Here is a 19,690-nt window from a genome sequence, read left to right as displayed (position 1 = left end):
CGCTTGGTTTAAAGTCCTCGCCCCGACTTGGCATTGCAATCACTCAGGAGAAGCAAGGGTCACAATGTTCCTGATTTCTCCTCTAGAAACAGCATCAATCCAACTTCTGTACTATCAATTTGGCCCTTTCAAATTTCAATTTTCTTCTTGTTTCTTTGATTATTGTCTGGGTTAAAAATCTGAGAAAGAGCACTTCACATTCCTCTAACAAAATATAAACACAAAGTGAAATATAAACACAAATATAATTCCTCGACTTCATAAGGAAAAGCAGGGAAAGTTCAATTTCAATAACGTTGCTGGTCTCGATCTTTAGTTTTTAGATACAAAAACGATGTTACAATAACATCAAAAAGCAGGAGGCCAGGGAGGAAATTAAAATGTGAAACCCAACACAAAGATTTCACCTCTTATATTATTACCTAAGTTGCTGAGAAGAAGCTGTATATTAGGAGGTTACAGTGCCGCAATGCACCCAGTTTCAATTTTGGCATCCAATGGCAGCGCTGCTATCTGAAATATTGACCGTGCTGGGGCTGGAGATGGAAAATCTGCAACACAAAACCATATAACATAAGTCAAGTTAAAATGAACAAGTAAATGGTTGTCACCACAGTGTTGCACATAACTTATTGAATCAAAAGAGTCATGGACCAGTTGAACAAAATAAAGGATTGTGTGTTCAAGGAAGGAGCAGAGTTAAAGGAAATTGACATCCCCTTCAGGAAGAGAACAAGATTCAACCACTCATCACGCTTCAAGCAATTTGTACTAAAAATTAAGCAGAGCCAAATCTGTTTCTACAAACTTCAACAGTAATTTGAGCGTCAAATTGTGCTAAATGAGATTAGCTCAAATAAACAGAACATTGAAGAGCTAAAGTCAGCTCCATTCTATCTACCTGGAAGTCCCATCGATATCTCAATACCCTTATGCCTCACAGTTTTGGACAGATAGAAAACAAACAGCGTATTTAAGAATTCAATCTCAAATGTCAAGTTTCTCTCTCAATAAAACTCACATTTAGCATAGATTTCATTGACTTTCTCGAAGTCATTCCAATCAGCCAACCTGTATGGACATAAGAGACAATTAATTTCCTCTCCAACACTAGAGTCTCCAATCAAGATTGTGCAAAGAGATTCAAAAAAGAAAAAAAAAGCCAATCCGTACAGAATAGTCGTTTCAACCACAGAGGAATAGCTGGCCTAGCTTGCTTTCAGTACTTCCCCCATATTTTTCAGAACCTACAATAGTTTCGTTAGCCCAAATCTTACAAAAGTAGTCACACAACAATGCTATCAACTATACACTTTTGCAAAGACGACAACTCTAAAAACCAACAACTATGTTAACAAATTCAACTTCTCCTTGATGAAGATTTGCAAGATTACTCTACTTTACGATATAGTGTCGGAGATTACTAATTGGCGAATTGGATTACATATCTTAAAGAGATATAATTTAAGTTCTATAGTAAACATCTAATTGCAGTAACATTAACCCCTATTTAGTAATCTCTTGAACACTTGGATTAGTGTCATCATCATTTTTGCAAAGGCTGCAACCGCCAAAATCTCAAACAGTACTGATTTCAATCGACTGTCAATTACTTCTAACTCATAGCAAAGGTTATCAGTTTCGAAGGTTATAGCTTTGACAACAAAACAGTTCAAGATCAAGGACATTTCACCAACCAAAAGCGTAAAAAATAAAATCACAAAACCGATTAACATATGACCATCTCAAATCCAAATTAACTACACAAGTATGAAGTATAGCCAACACATGAGAGCATCAACAATACCTGCCCTGTCTGCATTTAAACACACAACATAAGTTCATATCATCCACTTCGTACCAACATTAATGGATTAAAGTGGTAAAAACAAAAACAAAAATCCAAGACACAAACCTCAGGAATCAGACCAAGACAACCGGACACGTGAACAAAGTTGTCGACTTTCATTGCCTGAGAATACGGTCCCAATGCAGCCGGAGCCTTGCCTGTGTGAACAGCTTCCTTAATTCCTAAAATCCAACCATACAAAAACTGCCCGTGTTAAATTCACACGCAAAGTACAGACCTTTATCCAGAATTGATCAAAAGGGATTCCTATTATGCAACCAAACAGAGGAACCGGATTTCTAACCCAAAGGTAAATGAGAAATCCAATTAAATTAAAATAAACGAGAGAGATTAAAAAATTGGAATTTACGAGCGTCGGTGGAAATGGCTGAGCAAGCGAAGCGAGAGGAGGGCTTCGATGAAGCCAAAGATCGCCAGAAAGTGGAGCCAGCTACCGAGGCAAAGCCCGCGATGGCGGCTAACGGAGCACGGGTGCGCAATGCGCCCATGTCGACCGCCGGCATCTGAAAGCTCCTCGCCGCACACCACGCCATCTCTCTCTCTGGGAGTCTGTGTCTCCGTTGGACTTGTTGCCACTACTCGTAGTTTACATGTTTTGTTTTTTATGTTTAGATACTCTATTTTCCCTTTTCTTCTGGGACTATACTTTAATTTTGTTATTAGTCTTTTATTTTGGGCCAAATCTGGTTGGCTCTAACCAGCTCTAACCATCGTAATTTTTTTTTTGAGTAAATTTCATTTTAGCCTTTCAGGTTTGGAATCGATTGCAACCCAATAAAACATTTTTAAAATATTTCAATTTCATACATTTACTTATCATTTTATTTCAATTTCATATATCCGTTAGAAAATTCGTTAAGTGATGACGTGACAAATATGAGATTCATATTTGTGCTGATGTGGCTGTCAAATTTGTACCACATGACAAATTTTTTTTATGTATTTAAAATATAATAATTTACCCTAATTAAAAAAAAAAACTGAAACCCATCTTCCCTTGACCCACCTTCTCCCTCTCCTCCACTATCTTCACCTCCCCTCCCATCCAAAAAATCCACCCCACCCCCACCTCCACCTCCCCCGCAACACCATAAAACAATCGTAGACAATCAAAACCCAATAAAATGCATATCTATCAAGAAAAAAAAAGCAATCAGAAGATTCAAAAACCACTTGAGAGAGAGGGCCGGAGGAAGTGAGCTCTTCATGGACGAGATCTTCGGTGGTGATGTGAGGAACGCCGAGAAGATTCAAGAGCCGGCTGGCGTATGTGCCTTTTCTGACGCCCGACGAGCCCAGGAAGACCCACTGCACGCTGCGATCCTTGGGATCCTTGACAGCGAAATTGGGCGTGGACCCCAAGCGTGGGCTGTAAAGCGAGGCACCGTGATAGGTGGTCTCAGGGGCAGCGCCTGAGTACAGGCACCGGCTTATGCGGGAGACAGAGGGATGGGGTGGATTTTTTGGTTAGGGGGAAGATGGGTTTCAGTTTTTATTTTTTATTTTTAATTAGGGTAAATTATTATATTTTAAATGCATAAAAAAAAATTTTTTGCCACGTGGCACAAATTTGGCAACCACGTCAGTACAAATGTGGATCCTGTATTTGCCACGTCATCACTTAACGGTTTACTTAACGGATTTTCTAACAGATGTATGAAATTGAAATAAAATAATAAGTAAATGTATGAAATTGAAATGTTTTAAAGATGTTGTATGATGTTGCAATTGACCACAAACCTGAGGGGGTAAAATGTCATTTACCCTTTTTTTTTAACTAACAATATTATCTCTTGCCCTCCCCCCCCCCCCAAAAAAAAAAAATCTAACAATATTATCTACATTAAGGGGGAGGGGTGTGGACTTAGCCTTATAGTGGGCTAGCAATAATGTGGTTCAAATTCTCATTTAGCGAGATTCGAATCTAAAACCTCTCACTTATAAATAAATATGAATACAACTAGAGTAGTCCTAAGTGACTCTATCCATCGTATTATTAATCAGTGAAAATGCACAATTTTTCTTTATAGGTGATCCAATGAGGTTTAACTAATTTTGGTTTAATGTATTTAACTAATTGAGATTTAACTAAATCTCAACAATTCATCCGTGAAAGAAAAATATGTGAGTGAATAAGACTTATCAATGGCACATGTATTTACGACTCAATTTGGGATTGCTGAGCTTTAAAATACTTAGTTGTAAAATAAAACAGTTGAGCGCTGCTAAACTGTATTTTAAATGTGTTGTGAGTATGAAAAGCAGTGTAAAAACGTTTGGTAAATTTCAATGTAAAAGTGATATAATTGTATATAAGGACAAAAATAGATACAGTAGTAGCGGTAGTGGCAACAACAACGATGTCGAAGGTAGTGGTGGTGATGGCAGCAACAATGGAGGTGGAGTGGTGCTAATAATATGGTGTGGTGGTCAGGGTTTAGAGGTAGCAATGGTGGCAACGGTAGTGGTGGCGATTACAGAGGTATTGCCGATGGCAATGATAGTTGTGGTAATGACGATAGTTGTGTAATGCTGGTAGTTGCAGTCGTAAGTGATGGGGTCGACAATATCGGCGATGGTGATGGCAATGACAACAACAATTGTAAGTTGGGGTGTAGAGGTTGCAATGGTGGTAGAGGCGGTGGTGGTTGTGGACCATGGTGGCAATGGTGTTGATTATGGTTGCAATGGCGGCGGCAGCGACGGTGACAATTATGGCAACGGTAATGACAACAATGGTGGTTGTAATGGCAGTTGTTTTGGAACTAGTAGTGGCAGTTGTGGTTATAGTTGTAGTGGTGGTGGCAGCAACGGTGGTGGTGGTGACAATTGTGGTGGCAGTAGTGGTGGCAACAATGGCGGTGGAAATGGCTGTGGTGATATAAGGTTAGTGGTTATAATGCTAAGTGGTGATGGTCACTTTGTTCTCTAAGAATAAAATGTATGTAGAAGGATAAATAATCTCTTCTTCTTTTTCTTTTCTTTTTTTTTAAAATTAATTGGGTATACATTCATTAAAAATATTCATAAAAGGCTCAATCTGTTTTTTGTAAAAGCACCTTTTATAAAAGTTGTTGTATACAGGTCCATGCTTTTAAAAATAAGTAGGGCTGGAAAAAATTCCTGAAAAATCTGGAATCAAACCTAAAAAAAATCCCGATCCCAAACCAAAATAATTGGCGTGGCCTACATATATTAACCATTGCCCTTTATCACCACATATGCTGGTACGAACCTCCTACAAATGTGTCTATTTCTTCAACATGAAATCAAAAAATTATATTGTTAGTTTTCGAACATATTAGGTTTGTAACTTATTTTTTTGTTTTTGGGTTTGTTACTTATTTTATTTTGGTTGCATGTTTATTTAACTTGGTATGAATCATTGATATTTCAATTTGTATGAAATTTGGGAATACCAAACCATCCCGAAATACCTAAATATTTCGGGAATCCTGAAAATTGGAATACCAAAATTTTGATTTGGGATTGGTCTTCAAATTCCTGTCCCAAAAATCTTCGGTTTGGGATTCAGAATCCCATTTTCGGTTTGGGATCCCATACTGAACCATCCCTAAAAATAAGTAGGATATTTTATTTTTACCAAACACTTTTTATTGCTTAACTTTAAAGTGAAACTGTTTTTGTTAATAATAAAAAAAAAGTAATACCAAATGGTGCCTCAGCGTTTTATAAGGTTTTATTTATTTTTTATTTTTTATTTTTTTTATATTCAAAATGTTTAATTAGGTTTGTGAATATATTAAATATGAAGATGATGCATGCGTATGTATGTTGATATAATAATAATTTTGACGAAAGAAATACAAAAATACTAAGGTGTAAATACAAAATCCTAACAACAACAACAAAGCCTTTTCCCACTAAGTAGGGTCGGCTATGTGAATCCTAGAACGCCGTTGCGCTCGGTTTTGTGTTATGTCATCCGTTAGATCAAAGTACTCTAAGTCTTTTCTTAGGGTCTCTTCCAAAGTTTTCCTAGGTCTTCCTTTACCCCTTCCGCCCTGAACCTCTATCCTGTAGTCACATCTTCGAACTGGAGCGTCAGTAGGCCTGCTTTGCACATGTCCAATCCACTCATTCCTAATCTTATCCTTTCTCGTGAGCCCACACCTCCAACGAAACATCCTCATCTCCGCTACACCCATTTTGTGTACGTGTTGATGCTTCACCGCCCAACATTCTGTGCCATACAGCATCCCCGACCTTATTGCCGTCCTATAAAATTTTCCCTTGAGCTTCAGTGGCATACGACGGTCACACAACACACCGGATGCACTCTTCCACTTCGTCCATCCCACTTGTATTCCATATATTCTGTCCTTGATCAGCTTAGGCGAAGACCTTTAGATTCCAACAATTCTCTCCAAAGGTTAAGCTTCGCATTTACCCCTTCCTGAGTTTCATCTATCAACCTTATATCATCTAATCGTAAATACAAAATCCTAACGCTTTACAAAATTACTACCTCATCTTCCAATAGTTACCGAGAATTTAACGACTCTTAGAACACCTCCAAGGCTCCAACCATACTTGCAATCCCTAAAATATACTACGTTTTCAATGTGGATTGTAGTCTGCACATAGGACAAGAGGCTTGTCGCTTTCGCCATTGGTCTATGCATGCCAGGTGAAACATATCCCCACAAATGGAAGTTTTATAATAGTCTAAAGATAGTTTGGAATTTCTCTAACCTCATCAAGTATACAAATGAAAGATAGTCCATCATAATATTGAACAAATTATATGCTAGCGTTGCCAAAGCTCATTTTGGAGAAGATAGATGCGTCATTTTTATTAACGTTCCACCATCAAATAGTTGAAGTATGTTGATATGAGGGGGGAGAATCTCATGTGGGGAGCATTCAAAAACTTTCGAAGTAAAGGACATGTGCGCTATACTTTTTTCCCCTTCGATTAAGTTTTTGTCACACTATATTTTATCTAGAAGATTAACGAGACAAGATTGAGCACGTCTAGCACTTTACCAATGATTCTGAAGAATGTTGCACTCTTTTTCCCCTTGTTTAGGGTTTTGTACTATTGGATTTTCCAAGCCAGGTTTTCAGTGAGACAACTATATCATTGTATGGTGGACATACAAGGGGGAGTTTTGAAAATGTATGAAATGTTGAGTTAAAATCCTATTTATTGTAAGCCTATAAATAGGGAGGCATTTAAGGGAAGAGATCCTCATTTTTTAATGGGGGATTCATTGTGATGGTCACATCACATCGAACTTCAAGATCCGAACCATCTATTTTTCAAGTTGCACATCTTAGATCATCTTTGCAAAATATTAGCCAAATCAGAAATATTTGAGATATCTAATTGAGTTCAAAGAAATTGACGAACACTCTGTTCTATAAGAAAGTGAAATTTCATTGTGATTATTAGATAGATAAATGGTTTCGGATTGAATTGGATTTTTGCAAGGATGATCAATGAATCAAGATTTACAAAATAAATGATTGGAATCGTTGAAGTTCGTAGAGTGAGTCTTACAACTAATTCTCATTTTTCTAATGTCTTTCTCTACTCTCTACTTTTCATTTCCCTTCACCACTTTCATTAGTTTTATAACAGGTGTTACATTTTTCTCCAAAATATCAGTTGGGCTATAAACCAACCCAATGGTTGCATCCGTACAAATATCTTCTGAACGGGCAACACCACCAATACTATACCATGGTTGCAACAAAATATCTCTCCTCACTTACACCAGCTCTCTCAATGAATCAAAAAACTTGGGGTAAATAAACGAAAATGAAACATCAGCTGTCTCTAACTCCGATTGAAGAAAATGGAGGAAAGTCAAGCTTACTCTGTGTTCCTCAAACTAGAGGAATCGCCATCCTCCTAAAACGGCGCCATTGTAGGCAGGCTTTTCAACGCTGGTTTCGTCTTCCCCTCCCTGATTTCTCCATCCGCGACACAACTTGGCTCCTTGATTTCTCCAGCTAGAAAAAGGCATCAATCCAGCTTCTGTGCTATCAATTTGGCTATTTCAAATTTCAATTTTCTTGCTGTTTCTTTGATTATTGTCCTGGTTAAAAATCTTAGTTAAGAGCCCTTCACATTCCTCTAACAAAACAAGACGAGTTAAATCTAAGAGAAAGGCAAAAAGCACAACGGAAAGGAGGGCATAGTTGTTGGAAAATTTAATAATATTATTATTATATTAAATTTATTAATTGAATGGAAATTAGAAGTGGAGCCTTTTGGTAGAAAGATGTGTCTACTCAAATGAAGAGTTGCAACTTTTAACTCTTCATGAATAGTCACATGCTTTCCAGAGAGGTATCTCACATTCTATAAATAGGGAAGCCCCTATAATCATTGTATGACTTTTCATTGTTTACATATACATATATATAGTGCATTAAATATTAGAGAGTCTATTAGAATCCATATGGGAGAGTTTTCAACACAATCGTGGTTCATGGAGCCTTATGATTTGGAGTGCTACTATTGCAAGGACATGGTCGTTGTATCTTGGGAGATGCGCCGATCAACCATGAGTACCGTAATGGGGCGTAAACTTGTCTTAAGGACAAAGTGTCCAACACTTGCCTCGACCGTATTTTCTAGGTTTTTCTAATCCATTATATCATGTTCATTTAACATTGATTACTCATGTGTATGCATTACTTTGATATATAATTGCATGAATTATTTCTTGATTTTTTATGCGACTTAATATAGCAATTATACCCTATTTTTCCAACAACTTAAGACACGTTTACTGGTTTGGTTGCTATTTTTGTTTTGAGAATAACATGCTTCCGAGACAAAGTAAAAGTTGATCCTAATGGCATGATCTTTCTTTCAGATTTATTCTATCATGTTTTTGTCCAATAGATTAATTTTTGTGGTAGAATAGTCTAGTATGTAGTCTTGGTTTCTTGCAAAACTGTTTGTTTGTATTCTTGCCTAGTTGGTTACTTCTTTGCCATGCATTAAGTTTCGGTTTGTAAAGTAAGTAATGCTTTGGGAGAGTTTTGTTTACGACTAACCTTATATATAATATATATACGATTTCATGAATTCACGGCTTTCAAATGATTGTCGATCGAGTGTTTGACAAATTAATTGACGGATTTCCAAGTGGTTGAGATGCCAATTGGGAAACGATTGCATACATTTACTTGTATATTGTGAATTATATAAGAATGCGTTGGAATGAATCCCTATAATTGATGGGTTGATTTTTTGTCTGGAAAAGAAATTCACTATATCTAACTTCATGAAAGGGTTCTCTGTAGAGCCTTCACCGACAAACATGACCCTTCCAAACTATAAGGAAGCGGATCATTTGACCCTTTTCCAAAGGGTAACCATTCCATCACCGTGATGATGCCGTTTGGGATTTTGAGTGGCAGTTTGGTTTCTAATAAGTTTCATTTTTGTATATTTGGTTTTCTGAGTTTTGCTTACTGTATGCATGTATGTTGTCTCACGTTGCTATGAGTTTATCTAACTGAACATGGTTTTTTTTAGCGTCTATATATCAATTTATATGTGGTTTTTCTTGTGCAAATGAAGCTTAATGCTTCTTGGTAGGGTTGCATGCATGAGAATGGCTTTGATTGCGTTGACCTATTTTGATCTGATACTTGTTTCTTTGAAATTGTGTTACACGTGTTTTGTTGAAATGATTATTTCAATTATAGTAGCTTCTCTAACTAAAGGGGCATCTGGTGTGAAGAGAAAGGTCTGTGGATTTGAACTGACGTATTATATATATGGATTCCATTTTCCCATTGTAAGTAACCCTAATATACACGAACAACTTGCATTTCTAATTGATAGAATACATTCTCAAACATGATCCGTTGGAATGAGTTGTATTCAAATGAAAGGGTATATAAGTTATAACCCCAAGAGAACTGGACACATGCCTTTTGGTGTAGTCAGAACTCATTATTACATTTGACTGTTTGAATGGTTGTGCTATGTACATCGGTTGCATTGCAATGAAAGGTTGGCTGCCAACCCAGTGGGTAATCACTGAATGTTGTCATTTCCTCATGAACCGGTATAAAGATAGTGTGGCGATGAGGATGTGATCCTTCGGGTTTTTGTTGCTTTACAAATTATTGTGATTTAAGAACACAACCTTTCTTGTTTTAAAACAAATGTTTATTGGTTAATTAAGAAATGCACTAGTAATATGCATATATTTATCAGATTTATGTGTCTATTCATAAAATCCATGTTTGCAATAAAAGGTATATAGAAATGCATTTCTTATCGTTTGGCATATCATAATTGCATATTTGAATTTCTCCATTGTATATCAAGTGTTGTACTATGGAGAATTATGAGTACTTTTCTCGAAAGAGTAATATAATGGGAACCATGTTTGTCACAGTAAGACGATGAAATTTGATTTTTAGTGACAATTAGTTGTGATGTTGTGACAATCAGTAGTGATGTTGTCCTTAGTTAGATTGTAAAGCATGAACTCATTTTGTTTGAGTTATTCGTCTTGAAGATGACGCTTCAGTTGTGGGGGCCAAAGTCTGCTTTGAAAGGTTTAAGCACTCTAGGGTGAGGCTTACCGTGAAAACTGTGTAAGACAAAACCCTAAAAAAATTGAAGATAGACAAAAGAAAGCACTCCGGCCAAGTTATGTAATTAATATATACGGTTGATTCAGTGACTTTTGGTTCTTTACCAAAAGAGTGGCTGTAATCTTTTGGAAATTACAAGTTTGGTTCTCATTTTAAGAAGTGAAGTATCCAAACGGGGTATAACGTTGTGATAAATTTTCTGACTATGGTTCTTGTTTAATTTCAAGAAACAAAAGGTCTGAATACCTAGTTGAATGTGAAATGAGTGCTTCTTATAGAAAGGACTTGTGAGGCTTGAAAGCCTAGAAGTGAAGAATAGATAAAAAGAAAATATCTTCACTGGTTCCTAATTCTTAAGTATGATGAAGGAGTAATTGATAGCATTAAAAAGCAACCACAATATGAGTGAATTGTGGGGGAGTGACATAGTTATCTTTGGATTATATGTCAACTTAAGTAGAATGAAAAAGTAATTTGCTTCTAGAAAGAGATAAGATTATCTCTTGCAATGATATTTTAAGGTATTGAAAGGTTATAGACTTTTCAATAAATACCTTAAATGTGGGAGGAGTTTACCCAAGCATAGGCAAATTACTTAGTAAGTCCCAATATATGTTTGAAAGACTTAACATTGGAAAACAACTACTCTCAAAGGAAATAATTTCCATGCATGGATATAAAGTTCGTGATGGCCATATAATGAATAGTCAACCTAGTGGTACCAATTTTTAAAGGTTTGATTAGAGAGTAAGTTGTATCATCGAGGGGAATGAGTTAAAAGCCTACGTCTTAAGAATCGCCATAATGGCAACCCAACCTAGCTGACTGGAGATCCCAAGATCTAGGTTCAAAGGGACAACCGAATTGTGGATGATTCAATGAGAGCACTGTGGAGATAATCTCCTACCCATGTCCTGTGATGAAGCAGTGCTATCTGCAGCGTATTTAGGATAAGCTTTGCTTTTAATGATTCCTATACTTGGAAATAACAAGTGGGGTATTAATGCAGGATACTCTTAATGGGAAGTCACCTATCTTGAGTGAGGAATGGGGCCGTTCCTGTGAGAAATTTTTTTTTTGAAGGGCTTAGTTCTCTAAAAGCAATCATGAGAAACCAAGAATTGTTCAGGACCAAAATGAACACAACCGAGCAACAAACGGCTGAGCAGTTCAAGACATCGCATTCACTGATTAGCCAAGTAAATCCGATAGTAATTCACTACGGAATGTTCAAAGCCAAAAGCCACCTATCCCGATGCGGTACTTTTCCTACTGAATTCTCTCTCTAGTGTCTGCATTATCATTTGCATAGTATTGCGTCAATTTCCATTCATGTGGGGGATTGTTGGAAAATTTAATAATAATATTATTATATTAAATTTATTAATTGAATGGAAATTAGAAGTGGAGCCTTTTAGTAGAAAGATGTGTCTACTCAAATGAAGAGTTGCAACTTTTGACTCTTCATGAATAGTCACATGCTTTCATCTCACATTCTATAAATAGGGAAGCCCCCTATAATCATTGTATGACTTTTCATTGTTTACATATACATACATATAGTGCATTAAATATTAGAGAGTCTATTAGAATCCATATGGGAGAGTTTTCAACACAATCGTGGTTCATGGAGCCTTATGATTTGGAGTGCTACTATTGCAAGGACGTGGTCGTTGTATCTTGGGAGACATGCGCCGATCAACCATGAGTACCGTAGTGGGGCGTAAACTTGTCTTAAGGACAAAGTGTCCAACACTTGCCTTGACCGTATTTTCTAGGTTTTTCTAATCCATTATATCATGTTCATTTAACATTGATTACTCATGTGTATGCATTACTTTGATATATAATTGCATGAATTATTTCTTGATTTTTCATGTGACTTAATATAGCAATTAGACCCTATTTTTCCAACAATAGTATCATAAAGTGAAATATAAACACAATTATAATTACTCAAGACTGCCGTAAGGAAAAGCAGGGAAAGTTCCATTTCAATAACGTCGGATGGTCTCACTCTTTAGTTTTTAGATACAAAAGCAATGTTATAATAACCTCGAGCAGGAGGCCATGGAGGAAATAAAAATGTGAAACTCAACACTCAAAGATGCCACCTCCTAGTTCCTACATTATTCTCTAAGTTGTTGAGAAGAAGCTGTATATTAGGAGGTTACACTGCTGCAATGCACTCAACTTCAATCTTGGCATCCAATGGCAGCGCCGTTACCTGAAATGTCGAACGTGCTGGGGCTGGAGATGGAAAATCTGCAACACAAAACCATATAGTACAAGTCAAGTTAAATGAACAAGTAATGGTTGTCACTGCAGTGTTGCACATAAATTAAAAGAGTCATAGTCCAGTTAAACAAAATAAAGGATTGTGTGTTCAGGGAAGGAGCGGCATTAAAGAATTTGACACCCCCTTCAGAAAGAGAGCAAGATCCAACCATTCATCATGCTTCAAGCAATCTAGATTAAAAACTAAAAATCTGTTTTGTAAGAACTTTAACAGGTAATTTGAGCATATAAGAATGTGGCGAATGAGATTTAGCTCAAACAACCTGAAAGTTGAAGAGTTAAAGCCATCTCCATTCTATCTACGTGGAAGTCCTATCAATGCTTCAGTACCCTTACATCTTACAGTTTTGGGCAGATAGAAAACCCGCAGTGTAATTAAGGATTCAATCTCCAATATCAAATTTATACAGTATCTGTTAGAATATGAGCATAAGTGTAGGTGTAATTTGGCCATATGTTTGAGTTCAAATTGGTTTAGAAAAGTCTCATCGAATGAGGTTTGGATGTCCTAGATTATATACAAATGAAACGGGGAATTGATCATATAATTACTCACTTATGATATTAAAATTGGGAAACAATATTGTTGGATTCCTACAAGTATTTTAACAGGAGAATAAAAGAGATTGTTTGTCAATATAAAAAGCGGCCGCTGATCTCACAGAAAAAAGAGGCGCTTATTATTGGACTTAGACCTATTGTAAGTCAACCATATTGTTTCTGCAAGAGATGAGAAGCTTACTATTGACGTCAACTATGACTTCATCTTCTTCATTTGCTAAAGGTCAGATTGTTTCTTATAGCATCCATAGAACTTACAATTAGCATTGATTTCAGTGGCCTTCTTAAGTTTTTCAAATCAGCCAACCTGCATGGACTTAACAAAGATCTAATTTCACCTCCAACACTAAATCCGGACATAATAGTCGTTTTAACCACGGGAATAGTTGGCCCCATTTGCTTTAAGTGTTTCCCCCGTTTTGTTAAGAACCTGCAATAGAAGCACACCAGGTGAAAAAAAAAACAGATTTTAACCATCAAATACACAACTAATAGTATAATACTACTTATTAATCTAACAACTGCAATCTGAGGCACGGCAGTTGGAAGAAGATGATGTCTCATGTGGACTCTAACAAATGGAAGAACACTTAAAGTAATAAAGGATAGCAAAATCAGTATCGACCATCCCTCCGGTCCACATTGACAACAATTCAAGAAAAAGAATCAGAATCAGACATTTCAGCTAAAGCATCGTAGTAAAGCCAATAAAAGATCTGCATAACCCATTCAGAATATTTCCTCTGCAGTCAAATAGCAGCACCTACGAAAATCGGCAGAAACAGTTAGTAATGGCATTGTTGAGAAGACGAAATATGCATTAGAAGTAGAAACACTCAGCAAATGACCATAATAACCTGCTTATACTGAAAGCTCTCGAGAACCACAAGAGATTACACCGTAACAGTCAGTAGATGACAGAACAAACTTTATTTGAAACATTTAGATTTACAGTAGAGAAATTTTCACTTATACATAATTATAAGCACAGTGATTCTTCAATGTTGCAACTTTGGTAGCTTTTAAAGCAAACCTTTATGCAGCAAACAATTTGAGATATGGTATCATATAACATTATGGTCGATTTGGACAAAGGAGAGGAATTAGACGGTGATGGCTAAAAGTTGACACTCTTAAGATGCAGTAACATACTCTGCTTATATTTTCAATGCTGATGTTGTGATCAAGTGTGCAAAACTACGTTCTTCCTGATATAAACTTATAAAAACACTAACCTCTAAGCCCAACAGGCTAAACTAAACTTTAAAATGAGGGTAAATTACATTTTACTCTCTCAAGTTTGGATGTAATTGCAACCTTATACAACATCTTTAAGACATTTTAATCACATACATTTGCTTGTTATTTATTTCAATTTCATAGTTCTGTTAAAAAAACTGTTAACTTTTGCGTTAGGTGCCTACGTGGACATCGCGAATCCCGCAATATATGTGCCATGTGGATTAATTTAAAAGAAATTATAAAAAATCTCAATTAAAAAATAAAGTTAAAAATAAATTTATTTTAAAACTTAAATCCTTCTCTCCAACCCAGATTCTCCAGCCCCTTCGTCCGCGACTCCCATGGCCGCAAGCATTGGTGGAAGACACCCACATCGACATCGACCTCCACGAACCTCTCACCACACCATTCATTACAGAGATAGAGGTTGAGGATTATGGCGAGCTCAGCGCATGTGGTGGATCAGCCATCGAGCAAAACGGATCTTGTGGAGCTGCCCGATTTACATCAGATGCGGATTGATTGATCAGCCATTCATAGGTTCAGATCTAGTATCCTCGGTACTGTGTCTTGGCTGTTGGTGCAGCGGGAAAAAGAGAGAAGAAGGGACCAAAACCCAGTGCGATGAAAAGAAATCAAGCGGATCAAAACCCATTGTAGATTTCGAGAAAACAAAAAACCCATGAATCGAAAAGCTTAGAGCAGTTCCACCCCTAACACAAATGAGCCAGCACCCAGTGCATTTATCCACTTATTGAACAATGATAAACCCCAATAAACATAAACAGTAATATGTCAAATGCATCTCCATCCCTAAAACTAAATAGCCTAATCAATTTTATTAAAATTTTATTAATTTTTATTATAAAATAATAAAAATTAATAATTTGATTTTAATTTCTAACTTTACTGTTTCTGCTTCCCAAAAATGCTCCTCCAATGAAGCAGACTAGAGCACGCCAACCCACCACCCATGCCGTTAATCCCCACTCCCTTCTATGATGAAATGACCATTTCCCTCCCTTACCACCACCACCATCCTCTTCGTAGATTGTACATCAAAGATCATTACTTTAAGCCTTTCTAAGACAACCCAATTCGAATCATTGCATAAATTCCTAAAAACTTAACAAAAACATTGAAAGACACGGCGATAGCAGCTTGAGTGACGAAGTGGTGGAGGCTGGGGCCACCGGATTGGCCTGAGAGAGAAGCATTGGTGTTGGAATTCGAGAAGTTTCTAGAGATACTGCGGCCAAGACTCCTCATTTGCGGCTGAGGCGGCAGCTTCTGGCGGTGGTGGTAGCATTGGAAAATGGACTTCTCCGGTCCCCAATTGAGGAACCTCAGAGTGAAGCGGCATGACCTATAGAGCTTGAGATGCAGAGTGTAGTGCGACTGGTTCAGGATCGAGGACAGGTATGACAACAACGACGACGCCATAGGTGAGATTCTAGCAACTCGTGCCTTCGGTTCCGGCTCCACCCTTGCCTCCGACGCCACGCTAGCGTCTGCATGGCGTCATACGGGCAGGCCCACGCCTTTGTCGATTTTGGGCTGGCCTGGAGACCAGCTTGGGCTGGGTGCTGGTCAAAAGAAGTTACACCATGGCAAGGTCGGGTGGGTCGGAGGAAGTAGCCTGCAGAAGAAGTTACACCAACTTCAATTAATTTCTTATGTTTTATGAGAAAACAGAGAATCTTTTGCTAAATAAAAATCAGCTGACAGAATCTCTAGACTAAGAACCTTATCTCGTGGCGTTGCTCGTCAACCTTATTATTTACATCTTGGGAATCAATGCCAATAACAAAACCACTGGGATTTGAATAGCAGATACCCTGCAATTATGAGTTTTAATCAACCAAATTACTTCAATGTTCATTTGAAATTATAAATGATAAACAAATACAAGCAGAAAATTTTGTTTTAAGAGCTAAGACAAGGAAAGTTTGATCAAAGTATAAATTACAGTGGTGCTTTCTCCATCTGAACCACTTTCAGAATGCTCAGATTCAGATGGTATGGCTAGGTAGAGTGACTCAACACCCTCGCATGCTTGGATGAAGCCGCCTTGGCAGAAAGGGCATTTCATTTCGACATGCAAAGTGACCACATGGCGACACCTGTAGCAGTAGTGCCTAGTTGGAATTGCTTGCTCCGTTGTAGTTATCTCGTTCATCTCCCAACTACGTTTTGCTGCACAACCGTATATGTAGGGTTGGCATTTTGAACCCGACCCGTTAACCCGGCACGACCCGACCCGTTAAAACTAGTATTTGGGTGAGTGTTTAACGGGTTGGGTTGTTAACGGGTCAACCCGTTAGTCACCCGTTAAGTAACGGGTCATTTTGGGTCAACCCGCGAAACCCGTTAGCATCCGTTAACATCCGTTAAGAATGACTTTTGTGTAATTTTATAGTTGGAATAGAAAACCTAGCTCTCTGTGTTCTCTCACGTTCGAACCCAACTGAGTGGCGCCGTTCTCTCCCTCATCTTCTTCCTCAAAGTTGGCTACCGTTCACTAAGTTATGCCACCCTCTCTCCGGTAAGTTTCGATTCCCTTTCACCTCTTTTTCCATCGCGATTAATTTTCGTTTTTGCAGATTATATTTTTCGTCTTTCTCAGTTTTTGGTTGAGCTTGGTTTGAGTTTTTGGTTGAGATTATATTTTCCATTTTTCTACATTTCTCAATAATTCATCGTTTTAGTTTCTGGGTATCCTTAGTTTGTCAGGTTTGACGAATGGGTTCCGATTGTTTATCGGTTTCTCCTGCTTTGGTTCTTGGTTTCGTAGATTCTGTATATTTCGTACTTTTTATTAGAATTTCATAGCTTTTAAATATGGATGTGGGAAAGTTGATTTATTTTTCTCTGATTCTTAAATTTCCATCACAGTACGAGTAGGATTTCGTTAATCATTAAGACTATTACAAAAATGTATAAGGGGTGAGTAAGGAGATATGGTTTCTGGAGCAGCGATAGTAGGGAGAGATGGTGGAAAGCTAGGGAGCAGGTTGGAAGTGATGACATTGACGAGTGAAATGATTGAGATCAGCTAAACTAAAACTAAAAGCAACTGTATACGAGTTCTTTACAGGATTTCCCATTTGTGTTGAGTCCACAAATCAGAATATTGCGTAGCGGATTCGGTCAAATGTGATGAATGATTTCCTGGAAGGAAATCTAGATTGACTTCTTTGGAAATTGTGTCTTCGGTTTTGGTTTATGGTTCCAGACGGGTACTTGTTATCGGCAAGTTTGGACTCAAATTTGAAATAAGTTTTAGATGGACTTGTCTGTCTCTCGTTGTGGCTGGTTTGAGTGCGTTAAAATGGGATGTGATGCACTCTGCTGTGATTAGTAATTAGTTCAAGTTTAACGGATTATAAGCCTACAAATATATTCACTATTTTTAGTCTAAGTTTATGGAGTTGCAGAAGATTGTTATTTGTAGATTATATAAACCCTGTGTTATCATCTGAACCTATTCTTTAAATTTTTGTCATATGCCTCCTCCACATACCGGGGTTGCTTTGTCTGAAAAAATTAACACCTTATTAGTTGAGTGGGGGATTGAAAAGAAACTGTTTTCCATTACTTTGGATAATGCCTCTGCAAATGATTGTTCTGTTGAGTTATTGAAGAAACAATTAAATTTTAGAGGTTTGCTATTAATGGATGGAAAGTTCTTCCATGTTCATTGTTGTGCTCACATCCTAAACTTGATAGTCCAAGATGGACTAAAGGAAATTGATGGATCAGTGACGAAAGTTCGTGAGTGCATCAAATATATAAAGTGTTCAGAAGGGAGAAAAAATAAGTTTTTTGCTTGCGTTGCACAAGTAGGGTTGGCAGGTAGTAAAAGAGGGTTGAGACAAGATGTGCCTACTAGATGGAATTCAACATATACAATGCTGGATAGTGCTATTTTCTATCGTCGTGCTTTTCTCAATTTGGCACTTGTTGATTCTAATTTTAGTTCATGTTCTTCATTGGAAGAGTGGGATAAAATAGAGAAGATTTCCAATTTCTTGGGGTATTTTTATGAAGTTACTTGCTTATTTTCCAGAACAAATTACCCTACATCAAACTTGTTTTTCCCAAAAGTGTTCAAAGTCCATTATTGTATTCAAGATGCTATGAAAGATTGTGATGATTTCATGAGACGGATGGGGAGTTATATGAATTTGAAGTTTGAAAAATATTGGTCAGAGTATAGTTTGATCCTTGGCGTTGCAGTGATTCTTGATCCTCGCTATAAATTGGAATTTGTAGAGTGGGGTTATAACAAGCTTTATGGTAAGGATTCCAGAGAGTTGAAGGATGTTAGTGGCACATTGTTTTCACTCTATGGTTGTTACATAGACAAGTTCTCTCATCTTCTTGTATCCAACTCAGTCAATCAAACTCCTACTCAAATAAAAGTTGGAGACAAACTTTTTGAGGTAGTATTTATATTTGTTATTCCTGATTTATACTTTTTATATGCATCTTTATATTGTTCGTTGACGTCATTGTTTCTATTTTTTTTTTATATGTAGGAATTTGATAATATTTACCAAGATGGGTCAACTTCAAATGAAAAAACTGAATTACATCTATATCTTGAAGAAAAGAGACTTGATAGAAAACAAGAGTTGGATATTCTTTCATGGTGGAAATTGGAGCAATTTCGTTATCCCGTACTTTCTCGTATGGCTTCTGATGTGTTAACAATTCCCATCTCAACTGTTGCCTCGGAATCAACATTTAGTATTAGTGGTAGGGTGCTTGATCAATATCGAAGTTCTTTGTTGCCTGAAACCGTTCAAGCCTTGCTATGTACTAGAGACTGGCTTTTTGGCAAAGGAGGTAAATTTTATATTACTTTGTATTTTTTTTCTTACATAATAGATTATAATTGTTTTCCTTTTTTAACTTTTATGTTTAGCTTTAGAGAAAGAGGGTGCTGACTTGGAAGAACTCACTGAAGAAATTTTTGACATGAGCCTTAATGAAAACTCAGGACAATGCTCCAATAGTATTAGTCTTGATTAAGCATGGTATGTATTTTCACTTGTTCTTTTAAAGATATTTTTTGTGATGTTTAATAATTAGGATGGATTATGCAAGAGTAATGTC

General features: G+C 37.1%; 3 protein-coding genes and 1 long non-coding RNA gene across 4 annotated transcripts; 2 read left to right on the top strand and 2 right to left on the bottom strand.

Annotated features, from left to right (window-relative positions):
• Nucleotides 1-485: 485 nt before the first annotated feature.
• LOC126590607 (uncharacterized) lies at nucleotides 486-1,033 on the bottom strand. The gene is made up of 2 exons (XR_007612103.1): nucleotides 902-1,033; nucleotides 486-807 (listed from the first exon to the last, which is right to left on the bottom strand). It is a non-coding gene; the product is annotated as an uncharacterized LOC126590607 (long non-coding RNA).
• Nucleotides 1,034-1,756: 723 nt separating this feature from the next.
• Nucleotides 1,757-2,403, bottom strand: LOC126590377 (reactive Intermediate Deaminase A, chloroplastic-like). Its single transcript, XM_050255846.1, has 3 exons — nucleotides 2,220-2,403; nucleotides 1,916-2,031; nucleotides 1,757-1,816 (listed from the first exon to the last, which is right to left on the bottom strand). The coding sequence occupies exons 1-3, from the start codon at nucleotides 2,401-2,403 to the stop codon at nucleotides 1,757-1,759; spliced, it is 360 nt and encodes a 119-aa protein (XP_050111803.1).
• A 2,042-nt stretch (nucleotides 2,404-4,445) lies between these two features.
• Nucleotides 4,446-4,802, top strand: LOC126590376 (uncharacterized). The gene has a single exon (XM_050255844.1). The coding sequence runs from the start codon at nucleotides 4,446-4,448 to the stop codon at nucleotides 4,800-4,802; it is 357 nt and encodes a 118-aa protein (XP_050111801.1).
• A 13,936-nt stretch (nucleotides 4,803-18,738) lies between these two features.
• On the top strand, nucleotides 18,739-19,606 carry LOC126590375 (zinc finger BED domain-containing protein DAYSLEEPER-like). Its single transcript, XM_050255843.1, has 3 exons — nucleotides 18,739-19,014; nucleotides 19,111-19,420; nucleotides 19,500-19,606. The coding sequence occupies exons 1-3, from the start codon at nucleotides 18,739-18,741 to the stop codon at nucleotides 19,604-19,606; spliced, it is 693 nt and encodes a 230-aa protein (XP_050111800.1).
• Nucleotides 19,607-19,690: the final 84 nt, after the last annotated feature.

This window comes from Malus sylvestris, chromosome 11 (assembly GCF_916048215.2).
Source record: "Malus sylvestris chromosome 11, drMalSylv7.2, whole genome shotgun sequence".
NCBI classification, from domain to species: Eukaryota; Viridiplantae; Streptophyta; class Magnoliopsida; order Rosales; family Rosaceae; genus Malus; species Malus sylvestris.
The sequence above is the reverse complement of the archived record's forward strand: the minus strand, read 5'-3'. Positions and strand labels throughout refer to the sequence as shown.